This window comes from Saccostrea echinata, unplaced genomic scaffold (assembly GCF_033153115.1).
Source record: "Saccostrea echinata isolate AGI-Se365-2 ecotype Australia unplaced genomic scaffold, CSIRO_AGI_Sech_v1 ptg000015l, whole genome shotgun sequence".
Taxonomy (NCBI): Eukaryota; Metazoa; Mollusca; class Bivalvia; order Ostreida; family Ostreidae; genus Saccostrea; species Saccostrea echinata.
In genome coordinates, this window is record NW_026889764.1 from 10,429,399 (window position 1) to 10,448,112 (window position 18,714).

An 18,714-nucleotide genomic window follows, 5' to 3' on the forward strand; every position below is an offset into this window, starting at 1 on the left:
TATTTTATTTAATACCCAGGAGCACAGAAGATTTTCAAAGAATTAATGCATTTTCACTGTATAATCAATAGAGCCCAATCCTAACACCAGAACCCTTGAGCCTGGGGCCATGAAATTCACAATTTTAGAAGAGACACTCTTGCTCATCATAACTATGTACTTAGTTATTTTTTTAATACCCAGGAGCAGAGATTTTCAAAGGAATAATACACTTTCACTACATGATCTATATAGCCCCACTCAAGCACCAGAACCCCTGACCCTGGGGCCATGAATTTCACAATTTTGGTAGATGGCTCAATGCTTATTACAATCATGCCAACAGTTTGACTGCTTGATGTCCATGAGTAAAGAAGATTTTTAAAGATTGCATTAATTTTAGTGGTTTTAGCCCCACCCCTCAGTCCCCATGGGGGCAGGGACCATGAAATTCACAATTTTTGTTCCCCTTCACACATAGATGCTATATGCCAAATTTGGTTGAAATTGGTTAAGCGGTTTCAGAGAAAAAGCTAAAAATGTTCAACATACCCTGGTGACCTAAAAAATAAGGGAGAAGAATTTTGAATATGCACAAAATATGTTTTACGAAATCCTTAAATGAATTATGGACTGACATGAAAGATGGTCTTCAAGTAATAATTCTGTCTACTAGTATTTATTGGTAAATCCCAATACGTTTATCAAAGGTCTTTCAATAATAAATATTTACACCACCATTGTCATTAATTCAAGTTTTGCACTACTAGTATTTTAAAACTACTTGCATCTAATGTGCTAATGAAATCAATCCTGACATTTAACTCTGAAACTATAGGGGAAAAAAATCTCTAAAACATTATGGATTAAGAAAATGTTCATGAAAACACAAAGTGAAAATTTTTGCAAATCCAGATTGCACATATCACAAAGGTGTGTGTGTGCACACATATTTACATGATGCAAATTATTTGAATGCAGATTTAACACCTTTGTAATATAGGGCATCAAGAAATGCAAAAACTAATTATCAAACACAACTACAAATTTTACTCATAAATACAACAGAACTCCATTAATCTTATATTGGTAATACACCTTTATTGCTCCATAAATTGTACTTATTGTACAAGGAACAAAACATTAATTAGTCACTTCTCTCACTCTCTTTGGCAGCTTTCATAACCCATTCTCAAATTGTGTTAAAAAAAACAAGTCCATAACAGAAACATTCAGATATCAAAAATGAAAAATAACTTATATGTACAGATGACAATTTTCCAAGAGGTACATGTAACAAAGATTATCAAAATTCAACAGATGGAATACACTATACAATAATCAACAGATGAGTGATAACACAATGTAATTGCCTTGTCAATATTTCATCTCCCAGAGTGAAAGCTTTGCTTCACAAATGATGGTTATCTATGACACAAAATAATACAATTATTAATATTAATGGAAATGAATAATGAATGTGTTTGAAAAATTAGATATGTGACTTATTAGTTATGTGATAAATGAAATGTGATCAATGAATTACCACAGCGTTTATTCAAACAATGGGGGGCCATTTGACCAAGTTTGCTTGAATTCTGTCATGAATATACAAGTTACTTTCAAGTACTTGCTAAATAGGAATTGAACATTGCGTGATTCATCTACATTGTAAGTCCTGAACACAAATTCATTAAAAACTACAATCTGGCTAGAATCTAGAAAGAACTGCTGTTAAAACAATACAGTGGTCTAATTAAGGACACATTTCACTTTTAGCAAGAATAACAGCATGTCTGATTTTCAGTATTCTACCTGAGATGTGAGCATATGTTTTCTAACATTTCCACTACTTTTTATTTCTTGAATATGAAGAAAGGGTAAGATGTGATCACAATAATTTTAAAAAAAAAATCAAGTTGAGAATATTGCAAATGAACTTTTTCCCACAGGGTCATATTTCCATGGAATTGCAATTTCTATTTAATCCACAAAAAAATTCAGATTTCTTAGATTGCCCTTGTATGCCTTACATGTACTTTAAGTATGCTTGGACAAATTTCTGTCGAAAATTTGTGACATACATAGCATATATCAGTACCATGCAGAAAAAATTCTTCTACAGTATTCTATAACATGTTGAAAGAAAAGCATGGACACTTTACCATGAATTGCAGGTGTTTCTTGCACATGATGTTAAACAGTGTTATTTACATTAAACATAATTATACATGTACATATAATACATGAATTTGTTAATTAATGTGTTGTGAAAAAATCATACTTCACCAAAGCAGAAACCAGAGTTTACTTATCTTACACATATAACATTATAATGCAATGATGAAATTTGACAAGATTCAACAAGATGGGATGAAAAAAGGGAGATCAGACAATGAAATTAATTAGAAAACCTACTCATTATGCTTCATATTGGAAAAGCTGCTATTTATCAGAGCCAAAGGCATAGTATCTAATAACAAGACTCTGCAGTTAGCTGGACTCCGAATTTGCAAAAAGTGTGCTATAATTTCCCCCGATATTGTGTATATGTGAAAACACATTTTAATGCTTCAAGGACATTTTGATATACTGTACATAATTATGTAGATATGCTGAGTTCCTTCAGAATATTTGAGGATTTTTTTATTTATCAATTATATAAAGCACAGGAAAGGTATATAAACAACACTTAAAGGATCACTTTTACTGCCCCAGAAAAAGATTATCATATATTCATGCCTACAAACCCATAAACAGTATCCCATCAGTACACACGTACATGTATAATATTTAAAGTGAGTTACCAATTCTGAGACATTCAGCAGTTTTCATAAGAAAAACAGGAAAATCAACCATAGAGTATCTAATGAGAGTGGACATTTAATTTCTGAATTTGAACTGAGGGAACATTAATAGGGATAAAAACTATTTAACTGATATACCTACTGTATTGCTACATGTAAAAAAAATATTTAGATCCTGCCAAATTTTATATACTCTATAGCATTGCAAGTAAAGATTCTGCAGCAAACAATCAGAAATGATAGGCAAAAACCAAAAGCTTTAGGTCAGCAATTAAGAAAGTTAGAAAATTACATACAGACTTTAATACCCAAAGCAAGGTCTCTTTTCAATTTAAGTGATATAAAAAGAAACAATTTCTTTGAATTCAGAAAATTATTGATAAAATTTCTTCAAAAATCCTCATTTTGGCACAATCACCATTTGTACAATGCAAATGTATATTTCTAGGGAGGCACAGTAGAGACTCGATTTCTTTTCCTCAATTCCAGTTCAGGGTATCACAATACAATATATCGTTGTTAAAATTTACAAATTTTTCCCCTTTCAGTGTACCTCAACAAACAAAGAATGACATTATGCAAAAACAAACCAATATATTACTATAAACAATTTTTATAATAAAGTTGTGTGTGCTTCATAAATAATGAATACATATTTACAACAGAAATTTCTGCCCATTCTCCCCACATCATACATATTTCTGAATTCATGTTATCAGTATCATCAACTACATGGAATACACCAATATCACAGACAATATAGGAGGGAATGAGTAAGACAGCCCTCCCTCTATCAACACTTTTGTTAAGCACTGTCACCGAAATAATATACAAGGAAAATTACTGAAGCTTACAAGAGTTAACTTTTCATCAATCAATTCTTTAAAATAAAAAAAAAGAACAAATCCAGATGGTACTGTGAAACATAAGGCCCCCCATAGAACTGTCAGATTTGATCTTAATTTGTCAAAATGACCTAATACAGTCTATCTCTGTATAGTATACAGCTATAGTTTGGCAGATCAAAAATGGAAAATGGATGTTCAACCTTGGGGGTATACATCTTCAAAAGCTTATTACAATTCATTTACATGTAATTGCTGGCTCATTGTTAATTTATGTAATGTTATTAACAACCAAATCAAAACAAAAATGTAGAGGATTGGCTTTGGATGAAAGAAAAATGCTTGGTAATGAACTGCACATAAATTCAAATTAAAAAATGGTTTTACAACCCAAAAGTGAAATAAAAATAAAAATGCTTGGTAATCAAATGAGCATATTATTTTGATTCAAAGTATTTCAAAATTTTTGCAAATTTGGTGTTAATGCATGCTAGTTCACAAATCTTTCACACATTTCAAAACTAATATAAAATGTCTTGGTTCATATGAAATTGCTGCAATGAAATGAGAAAAATCAAACCTGGGATGAAAATGGTAAGATAATCAAATACATTATGTTAATGTTAAATTTACACAAGTTAATTATTCAAAATGCATATCCATTTACTGTCAAAATCATTTGAGTACTGAGAACTTAAACAGTTCATTTAAATACATAGTAAAATCTAGGTTAATTAATTACATTGCATTTCAGCCATCGTTAAAGTTATAGCACATATGGATTACATGCATATTAACAAGTGACAAAATTTTTGGGAGCATTTTGTGTGCTTGAGTTTATATAACCTGAGCCATAGCCACATGTTTGCAATCAAAATCTATGGGCAACATAATGACCATGCATTATTCTGTACAGAAATGGAAAATGGCAAAGTTCATATTTGCAAATGGATACAAACAAATTTTGCAGATCTGCAGCATTCTCTTTGGACTTTCTGACAAGCATAACAAACTCCTTCCATTGCCTTAATTTTTTTTTTAATTTAATCAGAGATTCAGAGATAGTCAACTGATACATGTAATACATAAAAAATCAAGACATCAATCAAACAATTGGGGCCAAAGGAAGATATGCTGCCTTTTTTGCATCTAAAAAGAATTCAATTATGGCTTGCCTGAAAGACCAAGAAATATGCAATTGTGCCCCCCTCCTTCAAACCCTTTGTTCAAGTTTACCAAATAAGGTAATATGGAAGATAGGACTAAGAAAATATTTTATACTTAAGTGTACATTACAATTTTGAATTCCTGTATAAAAAATCATCTGGAGCTTGTGTGAAAAAATGCTAACTTAATATAATTGCTTTGTACTATATGAATCAAACCTCCAAATAAAAATATCCTGGATCAAGTTTGACAATGAAATGTTAATATACTGTACTGAAGTGGGAATATGTGTGAATCTTTTGACAATCTTGAGAGAGAAAGTGTGTACAGATACAATAATTAAAATTCATGTCAGTGTTCAAATCTTTGTATCCATGAGAATGACGGGTGCATTAAGGATAGAACCACCCCAAAGAGTAAAATGAACAGTCAGATCTTAATCTAGGTCATATGTTGAATATACTGCAGAGCAGTGGCTATTGGCTACAGATAGCTGCAGTTTATGGAAACACTGTATGCTTGGACACTGTATGGACACCTCCTTAAGTTGCTGTTATGTCATATGACTAGGAGAACTAACCACCTGTTGCTGTGACACGTCTTCATTGCTGGCTATATATAGTGTGGGCTGCTGACCAACCCCCGACATCCCTAGACTAGCCACATTCAAGGTTAATGACCCCGTTGGTACAGCAAACTTGCTGGAGGGTTTGCCGATCAGAAGATTGCCTGGTTTGAGGAGATGAGTGGCATAGATCTGGCTGACCTGGGGACCAGTGCTGGTTGCTATCACTGTGTTGCCAAGCATACCATGACCAGCTGATTGGGAATGCACTGGCTTTTTATGATGTAGTAAGTTGTGCCTGTTGTTAACCAGTTTGTCTAGGAACAAAATATATCATCCATGAAAACACCATCTAAACACTCAAAATAGTAACATATTATAAATGATCTTTGTATTCAATAATAGATCACAATTTTATGGAAGTCCTTTCCCCTTAAGCCATGACATGAGTTTGTGTTTTCTTTATATATTTCTTCATAAATCTTGAGAGCTCCATAAAGTATTTCTATTTAATGCATAAGGCAATGATGTATAAAAAATATATATATTTATGTTTCAGAGTAATTTGAAAACTTAAAGCTTCTTTCTTCAGAGATTTAAGAAAAAAAATCCTTTCACAATGCAATATAAAACAGTGAAATCCAACCCAACCTAATACTGTCCTAAGGACAATGACTTAAGCAAACTTGATTTTACATGACATGATGATGATGATGCCTGCATGTAAATTTAATAATTAGTAATCCCAAAGTTCTTGAGACCAAATTACTTAAAAGTTTTTTCCTTCATACTTCTTTATAACAAATACTAGGAAAAGTGAATCGTGGGACCTAACAGGTCATTGACCTCTGACCTTAATACAAATTTTCTGCTGTCAACATAGATTGATAAATAACCCACATTTATAGAACCCTGTACTATTTAAGGCATTACAGCAGAAAAATTATTCTGATGCTAAATTGGCATAAACAATTAAATATCTCTGTAAGGCCTACCTGAGGAAGACTGCACTAATCCATTGTGGAGCGAATTGACCACCTGTGGACTACCTGCTGCTCCCTACAAAAACAAATCATACCTGTAAAAAACTGTACTTAAGATCAAGTACATGTACCACTATAATAAACAACCTGGATACCCATGCCTAACACTAGCATGACTAGTCATTGTTACAAATGTACATAAATCAAGTTTGCATTTGTGAACAATGTGTATATACAAATTCAATGTTATGCATTTATCTAGCAGGAAATATATACAAGAGCAACATGCCTTTGATGTCTAGGGTTTATGCAATCAAAAGGACACTTTTCACAAAATATTTTTTTCATTGAGATGACACTTTTCAATGATATCTTTTTCATCGAGACAATCTCCTCTGCTTATCAGCTAAATAACAAGAGGCCCATGGGCCACATCGCTCACCTGAGTAACTTTGACCATGCTGGTCTTTACCAGATTTCCCCCTTCTAATACTTATTGTGGCCCTGCCCTACCCCTGGGGGTCATGATTTTAACAATTAAAAATCTACACTATCCCAGGATGCTTCCACATAAGTTTCAGTTTTTCTGGCCCAGTTGTTCTTGAGAAGAAGATTTTTCTTACATATTTCAATGTAAAATTGGATTCCCTATTGTGGCCCCAGCCTACCCCTGGGGGTCATGATTTTTATAATTTAGCATCTTCACTATCCCAGGATGCTTCCACATAAGTTTCAGCTTTTCTGGCCCAGTTGTTCTTGAGAAGAAGATTTTAAAAGATTTTTCCTATTTATTTCAATGTAAAACTTGGATTCCCTATTGTGGCCTGCTCTATCCCCAGGGGTCATGATTTGAATAATTTAGAATCTACACTACCCCAGGATACTTCCACATAAGTTTCAGCTTTTCTTGCCTAATGGTTCTTGAGAAGAAGATTTTTAAAGATTTTTCTTATATATTTCAATGTAAAACTTGGATTCCCTATTGTGACCCCGCCCTACCCCCGGGGGTCATGATTTTAACAATTTAGAATCTCCACTACCCCAGGATGCTTCCACATAAGTTTCAGCTTTTCTGGCCAAGTAGTTCTTGAGAAGAAGATTTTTAAAAATTTTTCCTTTTTATTTCAATGTAAAACTTGGATTCCCTATTGTGGCCCCGCCCTTCCCCCGGGGGTCATGATTTTAACAATTAAAAATCTACACTACACCATGATGCTTTCATATAAGTTTCAGCTTTTCTGGCCCAGTGGTTCTTGAGAAGAAGATTTTTCAAGATTTTTCCTATATATTTCAATGTAAAATTTGGATTCCCTATTGTGGCCCCACCCTACCCCCGGGGGTCATGATTTTAACAATTTAAAATCTACACTATCCCAGGATGCTTCCACATAAGTTTCAGCTTTTTTGGCCCAATGGTTCTTGAGAAGAAGATTTTTAAAGATATTTCCTATATATTTCAATGTAAAACTTGGATTCCCTATTGTGGCCCCACCCTACCCCCGGGGGTCACGATTTTAACAATTTAAAATCTACACTATCCCAGGATGCTTCCACATAAATTTCAGCTTTTTTGGCCCAGCGGTTCTTGAGAAGAAGATTTTTTAATGATCCCACCCTATTTTTGTCTTTTTTTGATTATCTCCCCTTGTAAGGGGACTTGCCCCTTTATTTTAACAATTTAAACTCCCCTTCACCCAAGGATACTTTGTACCAAATTTGGTTAAAATTGGCCCAGTGGTTCTTGAGAAGAAGTTGAAAATGTGAAAAGTTTACAGACGGACGGACGGACAGACAGCTAGACAGACGGACGTACGGACGACGGACAATGGGTGATCAGAAAAGCTCACTTGAGCTTTCAGCTCAGGTGAGCTAAAAACATTAAATTTAGTAACTATACCTGTTTTTCAACACTGCTTTCCCAGATCTGAACGTATGTATATGTACAGTATTTATAATATACACATGTATGTTATGAACTACACTATAAAATAAATGCAATATCCTAGACTAAATCCCTTACATGAATATTACACCAGATGAAAAAAAAAATCCAAAAATTAAACAAAAATCTAGAAATAAAAAACATTTTGAAAATCTGTAAAGTAAAACAAAACTGAAATTTCTTCCATACTTACTGCCCTAATGTTGTTGGCTGAATTCAGATTAGATGGAGCCAGAGAAGTAGTGCTTCCCACTGACACAATCTGATTGCCAAGGGTCGTTGCTAGGGAAACAGGGGTCAAGACAGCAGTAACAGGCTGCATACATGTAGATCCATCGAGTAATAATGGCGGCATACTGATGAGATTATGAGGGCCTTTCTGTAAACCTTGTATGGTTTCCAGGTTAAGAATCTTTGGACTATTTTTACTGTTTATCACATGTGCTTGCTGTAGCGACTTTTCATCCAGAGACTGTGATTGATGAGCATTAGTAATCATATATTGTCCGTTCACAAGAGCTGAGTCGAGATTGGTCACCACAAACCCAACATCCTTATAAACATTGTTCTTGGCATTTTTCCCACCAGCGGCAGAGAGGTTTGCATTGAAATGGCTTAGAGTAGCATTACTTAGATTAACACTGGGAATGGCTATTGCAGTGAGACCAGAGGATGTGTTGTTTATACTGACTGTGGTAAGGACAGGGGCTGCCGCCGCTGTGAGAGAGGAAGGACTAGAATTGGTCAGTGCGCCACCACTACGTTTCCGCTTCAGTGGTGGCACACCTGCACTGGCTGCTGGAATAGCACTGTTTGTCTGCGCGGGACTTTTAGACCCCGGTAAATTGTCTTTTGATTTGTTGCGGTTCATATTTGATGAAGATTTGGATTTAGATTTAGATCCTGACTTATGGCTGGAGTTTAATACTGGACCTTGCTTCTGCAATGTTCTTGGATCTATGGCTGTGAAGTCATAAGGATCTTTAGAATTTCCTAACAACTGGGGCTCTTTTGGAAGATTAGATTCTACACACAACTTCCTGTAAAAAATAATATGTTTATTTAGTAACAAAGAATTCATGAAATGTGTTCCATTAACTAAAATCAGCTCTATGTTCACCAGCAATGGATTAAGTGATAATTTTTTCAATCTTGTTTCAAATTCAACATTTTTCCACTTTTAAGTGCATGTAAGTTTGAAATAAAGAAATAAATTTTTCTCCTTGAAAATCTACTCATTCAATCTTAATTACATAACAAATTTCCCAGTTTTTGTATGATGTAAAGACACTCTAGTTTGAGGATGCATTAAGGTTATTAAGGCATGACTTACTTGGGCGGTGGAGGATTGAGCTGCTTTTCAAGTACATTAAGGAATGCTGCCCTAAGAATGTCAGTTTTACGACCAAACACATAACTCCTTCGCCCCCCTATTGTGTGGAGCCTGCCTCCAAATGTACACATCTAAATGGAAAAAAAAAGTCAACACATACAGAATTTAGCAAACATTTTGTTGTAAATGCAGACTTTTTAAAATTGAAAACTGCAATTTTCCTTTCAAAGTAAATAAAACACTCACTGCTGCTGGTCGGGGATGGTGTGGAATAAATGAACTGTCTGATTTATCTCCCTCCTCCTCTTCCCCCTCCCCATCGCTCAGGCGCTCATGGCCATCCAGCGAGGGGCCACCACCGGGTTCATCCTTTGTGGGGGACAGCAGAGGGGAGTGAAGACTTGAGAGACTGGACCTGATGAATAAAACAACAATTCAAAATTAATTACCTTGAGAATGTATTTTACACTGTACTGAGCTGCTGTATCATTGATAATACAATGCTTCTGATAAATCAAAATATTTTGCAAGTTTAATCATTGGAAGTGATAGGACCAAGGACCACAAAGCTAACCTAAGTGATGAATATATATGTAGATTGATGAAATCCTTTCTGCTCATTTTCTAGTGACATTTTTTTTTCTTCATAAATATTATGTAAAATCATGGCTCGCTATAGTAGTCCTATCCTAGCCCTTAATTGGGGCAATAATGAAATTTGGAATCAAAACATAGTAAAGCAGCTTTTGTGCATATTTTGTACTTTCAAAATTTTTAAAAGACCCCATCCTATTTTCATTAACTCTTATTTACTGCATCTTGAAACCCCTTCATTTTAACAATATTGAACCCAATCACCCAAGAATTTTTGTCTCTTGTTTAGTTAATATTTATCGACATTATCGGAAAAATGAAGGACAAACTTTTATCAGAAAAGTTCATGGGAGCCTTTAGCTCTGCAGAGATTAAAATAAAAATGTTGTCTGTTTCTCAGTGAATAACTAAATATTGAGATGCTGACTATCTTAATGTGCCCCACTTTTAATTATTTTAAAGGACAAAAGGAGGTAATGGGGACTTGAGCAGGACTGCAATGGAGAGGATATTTATGTTATCTTGAAAGAAGTATACATCCTTTCCCAACTTCAGGCAACTTGGTTTAAAACAGCATTTAGATAATGAAAACCAAAGATGTTTAGCTGAAATTATCATTCTTTCATGCAGTTTACACAAGAAACTATTTGACCATGATTTTTCACTTGGTTCAACCACTTCACTCCATTTATCCAAGGTACTCTACTGATAAGTGCAAACCTAGTCAAATGGGTCCAAGTGCAGAAATCATACTCCAGACAAAGATTTTACATAAAAATCTGCTTTGATCCTGACTACAGACTTATTAATTTGGTTTAAGGATACTGCACTCCCTTTACCTAAGGATACTCTTTAGTTGAAGTACTAGCTAGATTGAGCCATTGGGAGACAAAATAATCTCTGAACAAAGATTTTATAGGGATCCGTTTTGAACTTGACCTTTTACCAAGAAATTTGAATGAAGGTCACTTCATACTTTTAACCCACTGGCACTTTTAACACAATTTTAGAAAAATTCAACCATACTGATCACTATATGGTGCCTGTTGAGTGGGGCCTTCGCTACATGGAAGTTAACCTTTGATGTTGGTTTGCTTTATACCTTTGCTGGAGAGAGGTACTAAGCTTCTGGGGAGGTTTGGCAGTTTTCTTTGGTGAGAGCTGAGGGGGATGAGAGGATTTCTCCCTGTGCTGATCATTATATGACTGGAGAGGTGTGGGGTGGAGTAGATGGGCAGCCAGCTGGGAGCTTCCAGGGGGAATAACTGGAGGGTTCTTGAGTTGTTGAGCCTTCTTTTCAGCAGCTGCTTGTAAAGCAGCCTTTTGTTCAGCTTTCTGTTTCAGCAAAAGCTCTTTGGCTTCTCTGTGTTCCTTCAGTAAATCATCAAATGGTTTGCGTCGTCCTGGTACTTTTCTTCTCAAGGAAAGTGCATGTGTCTGTATAAAATACAATAAAAACATTAAATCTTTGCAGTTGATCAATACCTAAATTCTAAGTGATAAGGAGACACTAACCTGCTAGTACATACATTTCCTGCACCGGTGAATGACTCACTGATATAAACATTACACTGTCAAACGCATTTGATTGCTACACATTTTTGCAAACTTGATCATTCAACATGTTCAAACTTAAGCTTTGACATGGTGATGGTTCTATACATGCAACTGAGGCATTTCTCTATAGCATCTAAGGCATTACAACTGAAGTGTGTGATTACTAAGCTTTCAGTAAGGTGTAAATTTAAGGTGACCGATGAAATAGTTGCTTTGCTTCTATTCTAAATAATCTAATACATCTGAAACACAATGAGAAAAAAAAAACTTCACAGATTCAGAATATATTTGAGACAACATTATGAGCTAAAGTCACTCAGTGAAAAAACAAAAAAAATTTTTTTTCTAATTTTAGTCTATTATGGAAAAGTGAATTGCTTCGTATACAATAACATGAAGGCTTAATAATTAATTAATTTAAATGTATGTGTGAGCTTAATTTTTAATTCTACAATCATAATACTTTTTCCAAATTTTTAGAAAGTCGATTTGTTAATACAAATTTGTTTCTAAAGTTGCTATGGAAAACGTTTTTTATTAAAATAAATTAAAATTGTGCATCAGACGAACCGTTGTCTATCCAATTAATCCACAGCAAAAATGTTCAAATATACAGATATTGCATGTATGTAAAGCATCATGCTGTCCCTCAGGTTATATGAATGCACTTCCTACCATAATAAAATTTATTTCTCCCCTTATAACATTGTTTAAATTTGTTAATTCAATTAATCAACTCGTTTGTCTGTCCTAACGTTGCGGGCAAACACATAACAAATAAAATTCAGTATTTCTATATATTGAACCTCTCTGGGACCCCTTTTACGACTTAAAGCTTTGAAAATATAAGAAATGACTGTATCACCATGATCACATGTCTACAGTATGTCAGTCTCTTCACAAGATGGCGCCAACCAGGCCAGCTACAGATGAATGCGAGTCTGTAAGCATGGTAAGTGTCTCATATGTATTACCTATGCTACAGGCGAGGTGTGATCATCCGAACATGATTCGTTATCAGACACATGCAAAAATTTACACAACATCACATGGATTCTTGTGAATATTATGATCATGATGATGGTAATATTTATTTTAAATTAATTAAATTTTAATGAAGATAGCATGATTTAGTACTCTTATAATCAATGGTATTGTTACTGAGCTGTCTGATTTTAACCAATGTCAAGTCCAGCACACTTAACCAATGTCAAGTCCAGGAAACTTTCTAGGCAGGTGAACTTAATATATATTTTTGAACAAAAATTGAGTACTAATAAAATAAACTTTTAAGAATTTAATGGAATTGAAGCAATACCTTGAATGACTTCTTTCAACAGGATTTACCACAAACACAGACAGGAAAACTACTGCATAAATTTACAAGTAAGAAATGGTAATATAGAACCTTTTAAACACTTTTCTGTGTCTTTCTTTGATGTACTACTCCAGGTTTATATCTATAGACAAAGGGGCTAAAAATACACAAAACCCAAGATGCATCAACTGACAAAGTTTGATGATTCTAAGCCAATATGTACCCAAAATATTTAATTAAAGCCATAAATTTTCAAAAGTAGGTCACGGTGACCTACTTTTCAGTTGTCGTACTCCGAGGACCCAAGATGCATCAACTGACAAAGTTTGATGATTCTAAGCCAATTAGTACCTGAAATATTTAATTAAAGCCATAAATTTTCAAAAGTAGGTCACGGTGACCTACTTTTCAGTTGTCGTACTCCAAGGACCCAAGATGCATCAACTGACAAAGTTTGATGACTCTAAGCCAATTAGTACCTGAAATACTTAATTATAGTCATATAAATTGAAAAGTAGGTCATGGTGACCTACTTTTCAGTTGACGTTTTTTGAGGACCCAAGATGCATCAACTTACGAAGTTTTATGATCATAGGTCTTAAAATGTCCAAATTATGCCTCTAAAACGCTTTGAAATCAAATACCTGCAAAGTTCAAAAAGTAGGTCACTGTGACCTACTTTTTAATAAATAAGTTTTATGGCCCCAAGATGCATCATCTTACAAGATTTAATGATTTTAAACCTCTCGGTATTTGAATTAATGAACTTAATTGATTTGAAAAAGATTAGCCATTAAGCTCAAAAAGTAGGTCAAGGTGACCTACTTTTTAGTTAATGTACTTCAAGGACCCAAGATACATCAACTGACAAAGTTTGATGATCATAGGCCTTAAATTGTTCAAAACATGCCTCTAAATTATTTTGAAAAAGAATAGCCGAAAAATTTAAAAAGTAGGTCACCCTGACCTACTTTCGAGTCAACATGATATGAGGTCCTTAGATGCATCAACTGACAAGATTTGATGATCCTAGTCCTTATAGTAAGCAAAATATCAACATTTTAATAAAATGTAATTTTTGGTCAACTTTGAAGTGACCTTGAGACCACGCCCTTTGTCCCAGGGTAAATCCCCGTGCAAATTTTAATCTACAACATATCCTCATCTTTTTGTGTAAGTTTGGTGATAATCTGCCCAGTGGTTCTTGAGAAAAAGATTTTTTAGCAACCAGTACTTTTGTTTCTATTTTCCTGATTATCTCCCCTTGTTTAAGGGTCACAACCCTAGTTTTAGTATAAAAGGGAGCCCTTGGGCCAAGGATACCCTGTGACAAATTTGACAATAAATGGCCAAGAGGTTCTTGAGTTATGGCCCATATTCTAAAAAGTTTACATACACCGCACAAATGGCCATAGCATTAGCTCTTTGTGCCTTTGGCTCAGAAGAGCTAATAAATACTGCTTGTTTACATTTTAATAATAAAAAAAAAACCACATTTCCCGAAAAAATTGTCTTTTTTGCTTGTGCAGTTAGAGAGCTTAGATACTAAATGTCTCCCGTGTCAAAAACCGAGGCGTTATTTAGATTTTTTTTACTTTACTATATGTCACAGTAATTCAACACTGTACTGAAAACAGAGCCCAATATAATGAATCTCATAGGAATTTAATCTTAGAAAATCAATAAAAATTGTGTCCTTGATGCTACCTTAATTACAGGTATATTCTGAACATGCACATACCTTGCAGGTGAGTGACCTTGTACAAGACTTTCCTGTGTCTTCTACAAGCACACCACAGTGCTTATTACAATCATACTCACGATCTGAAAGAAAAATTTTTACTTTACCTTATCCAGATTCAGAAACATTTATGTCACACAAGTATGCATGGTAAAACCTGCAATACCATATTTCCTAACCCTTACAAAAATCATTTTTGTCCCATTACTGATATTAATTAGTAAAATTTTCGAGCGTGTTAAGTAAATCATGATAAGAATGCTATATGCTAAGAATTACATAAACTGTATATTATCATTATTTCCATTTATCTATGTTACAATAAGGAAATTCACAAAAACTTTTATTTCCTCACTCTCTCTCTCAAACAATAAAAAAATATTTCACAAAAATGTACCTTTGCAAGGAATTAATTTCTCTGGCTTCTCAAACTTTAATGGCTTCTTTTTCACGGATGAGATAGAACTTGAGCCGCTGGAGTTTAGTGAACTAGAGAGACTAGGCATACTGAGGCTGCCTCTGCCTCCTACGAGTCCTTTACTACTTGACAAGTTACTAGACTGTGTTGTTGCCATCGTTGTGGTACCTACCACTGACTTCGTGGTGGTTAAGCAAGAAGTGGAGGCAGTGGTCAGTGTGGTAGTTGCCATGGTAACAGTTGCACAGTTTAGAGAGACAGTAGTTTGTGGCAGGGAACCAGTTGAGAGAGATTTGAGTGGTTTATCACTGACAGAGGGGTCAACCCCAGAAATCACAGGTTTTACATCAGTCAATTCAAATGAGCTGTCTTTGGAATTTCCATTGGCTAAGCCAGAGGAAGGAGAAGTCTGAGATTTTGGTACAGGATCAAAGTGTTGTGATGACACTCTTTTCAATTCCATTCTTTCAACTTTAACCACAGGCATGGAGTGGTTTCTTCGACTCCTCTCCAATCCCTTGAACTTAGCATTGAGACCCAATTTCTGGGCATTACTAACCAATGGAGGAACCTCTTTAACACTTGCCTTTGTGGGAACAGAGTGTCCCATTCTAAAATTTGTTCGTGTTGGGGAGGTTAATTTGGAAGGGGAGGATAACTTTGATGTGGGGTAGGATTGCTCTGTTGAGGGTGAAGCACTAGACTCTGTGATTCCATGTCGCTCAACTAAAAATAAATAAATATGAGCAGGAATGTTGATGAGAAAATTCAACTGTTGAATCAACAGATATCCATTATTTCAAAAAATATTTTTTGTCAAAGCTGCTTAATATCTTGAGCATCAGAAACTGTAACAATAGCAGATCTTGATATGCATCATTATTGACTCTCAGTAAAATGTTCACATCAAGTATAAATACATGAATATTGTAAAATACAAAAAACAGTTCTTAGTCAAACTTGCTGGTTTTAAAAATGGCCTTCTTATAAACTGTGGCTCTTAAAAGTAAATTTTGTTACAGGCATGAAAATTTCAAAGTCTGAACATGCTGAATATGTTTGTCAAAAAGTCATAATTCTCAGGTAATGAAAGGATTGTTTCCAGAATTAAATGCCTATAATGGGAAATACCGGTACATTAATACCCTGTATGTAAATGTTTACTTATCAGTCAGGGGTGAGAATGAAATCCATCATATTGAAAAATGATTGATAACTGTCATTTCTACTAGCTACATAATGTATGTATTTTCATTATTTTTGCTAATGTGACTTGTTATCATCATATTTTCATTCCCACATTAATTCTTCCAACCCGTTTACTACAATAATAAGATGTAGTACACTATCTTGCAATGGACCCATGTGTAGAGAAATGTCTTGACAAACAATTCAAGTCAAAATAAAGTAGTGTGCCCCATAAAACAGTGAGATAATTAAGTGGGCCCTACCAATTTGAGAACAAAAAGATGAAATATTGTCATATTTATCTTCAAATGTAACTCTATATTTTAAAATAAACTCCAAATTTTTATGACCATTTTTCATCATCATTCTAAAAAAATGATGAATTTTAGTCATTACTTAAAATCAATTTTATGACCAGTAATCATCATTTTCAAAAATGAATTTCAGTCTTACTCCTGACTGCTTTGTGTTGATGCAATTATAGGTCAAATTAATCACCAATCATTCACAATAGTAAACATGGTTAATCACTTTTTATTCACATTAACTTTATTTTTTGCATAATTACATGAGACCATTTGGCTCCCAATAATTTCATTCTCTTGTATAGATTAATTCAAGAAACAATAATCTAAATTTGTGAAAATGTTTTCTCACTTATAAATACCAAATAACTACCTCGCCACAGCATAGGGTAAATAAGGTGTCGCGAAAATTTGGTGACCTTCAGAATAAATTCAAGCAGAGCATAGTAAAAGTAATTTAGTTACTGGCTCTCCACAGAAAATGTCAGGTTGATCAATCCTACAAAAGGTAAAGCCCTTTTTTTTAATAGAATTTATCAACTTGACATATTTTTGTAGAAGGTAAGTTACACACTTAACAGATTTATTTAGCAAAGGACCAAAATACAGTTGAATTTTGTGCTTTGAACTTCATTCTTAGCTTGTACAGGCAAATCTCCTATGACTTGTGAATCTCGTACATCCTATGGCTTGCTTTCATGTTGTTTTTACCCCACCATGTTGCCATCTAAATTTTGTTTTATCTCTCTCTCTCTCTCTCCATGGTAATAAATTGAAGCCTGATTTGAGCCCCCACAAGACAAACTGTTGAGGCATCAAGACCAAACTGATATATTTGCTTACAGAGATGTTTCTTGAAAGCCTGTGGCTTGATGACCTTCTGACAACGTTCACACATGACCAGGTAAAATTCATCCTGTGATGGACAGGTTCCAAACATGTGCATATCTGAAAAGAAAAACAAAGTATAAATCATTTCTATCTCATAGTGCCAGTAAAATGTCTAAAGTTAAAGTATACAAAATTTTTGCATTACTTTTGTAAAACAAATAAATGAAAGGAAAAAAGAGTTGTATTGACCTAGTATTAAAATGAATATTTAGTTTGTAATAATTAAAGATGGGAATAATTCATAAAAGATGAAAAACACAAATTAAATCTATGATTGCTGACATTTAAAATTCAAAATTTTATCTGGTCTGGCGTGTTCACCTGAGTTTCTCAAAAATATGAATGGAACAAAAGTTTACTTCTTATGTAAGACATATGTAACAAACAATCACAAAATTTTTTCTGTTAATTATGCTGGAGGATTTTTCTAAACCCACTTCTCTGAGAATTGACATGATTTTTGTCACGTATAAGTTTTCAACCTTTTTTTAAAAGATTCATAAAATATTTGCATGCACTTGCAAACTTTACCCTCGGAAGGCAAACGCATGCTATCAGTGTCATCGCCATCCTTTTCTGTGGCGTCAACAGTCTCGTGTTCTGGAAGATAGAGGTAAAACATAACGACAAGTCGCAAAAAGCAATTTTTTCGTGAATCACGGATTCGGAATCAAATGAATTGATACAAATACTTAGGAAACTGTTCTTAATATAAACAACTTTATTCAAACATCTTCATATTTATATTCCTATCTTACCCTCTAATGGTGACAAAGGGGCATTTTCGGCCCATTCGGACCAAGATTTGCCAATAAATAGCGACGGACTATCGTCCAGGGTCGCCATTTTGCACTTTCTTGTTGCTTTCTGCCAATCCGGAGAATCCCGAAATATGATGACGTCAAGTTCGTACTCTTTCGCAGAAAAAGCTAACAGACTTCCGCTTATATCATTCACAAAAATGATTACAATACTTTCATATTTTGGAGGTTAATGGCATATATTTGAGATTTCGAGCATTAAAATAGTTCATCTCCATACGATTTTATGCACCAATTCCTTATTACAACTTTTCAAAACT

The 18,714-nt window shown here is 34.3% G+C and overlaps 1 protein-coding gene across 1 annotated transcript; it reads right to left on the reverse strand.

Annotated features, from left to right (window-relative positions):
• Positions 1 to 1,054: 1,054 nt before the first annotated feature.
• Positions 1,055 to 18,522, reverse strand: LOC133187504 (ataxin-7-like protein 1). The gene is made up of 11 exons (XM_061322903.1): positions 18,392 to 18,522; positions 18,165 to 18,233; positions 17,586 to 17,690; positions 15,229 to 15,975; positions 14,832 to 14,914; positions 11,318 to 11,652; positions 9,868 to 10,036; positions 9,622 to 9,752; positions 8,482 to 9,328; positions 6,359 to 6,422; positions 1,055 to 5,680 (listed from the first exon to the last, which is right to left on the reverse strand). Exons 1-11 carry the CDS (start codon positions 18,477 to 18,479, stop codon positions 5,352 to 5,354), a joined length of 2,967 nt encoding a protein of 988 aa, XP_061178887.1. The 5' UTR covers positions 18,480 to 18,522; the 3' UTR covers positions 1,055 to 5,351.
• Between the last annotated feature and the right edge of the window lie 192 nt (positions 18,523 to 18,714).

Excerpts from the sequence above, each read along its gene's own strand:
- LOC133187504 (XM_061322903.1), bottom strand. The coding sequence starts at position 18,479 with ATGGCGACCCTGGACGATAGTCCGTCGCTATTTATTGGCAAATCTTGG. Across the intron at positions 15,976-17,585 it reads GGCTTTCAAGAAACATCTCT|TTGAGCGACATGGAATCACA; the intron begins GTAAGCAAATAT and ends ATTTATTTTTAG. Across the intron at positions 11,653-14,831 it reads CAAGGTCACTCACCTGCAAG|ACACATGCACTTTCCTTGAG; the intron begins GTATGTGCATGT and ends TATTTTATACAG.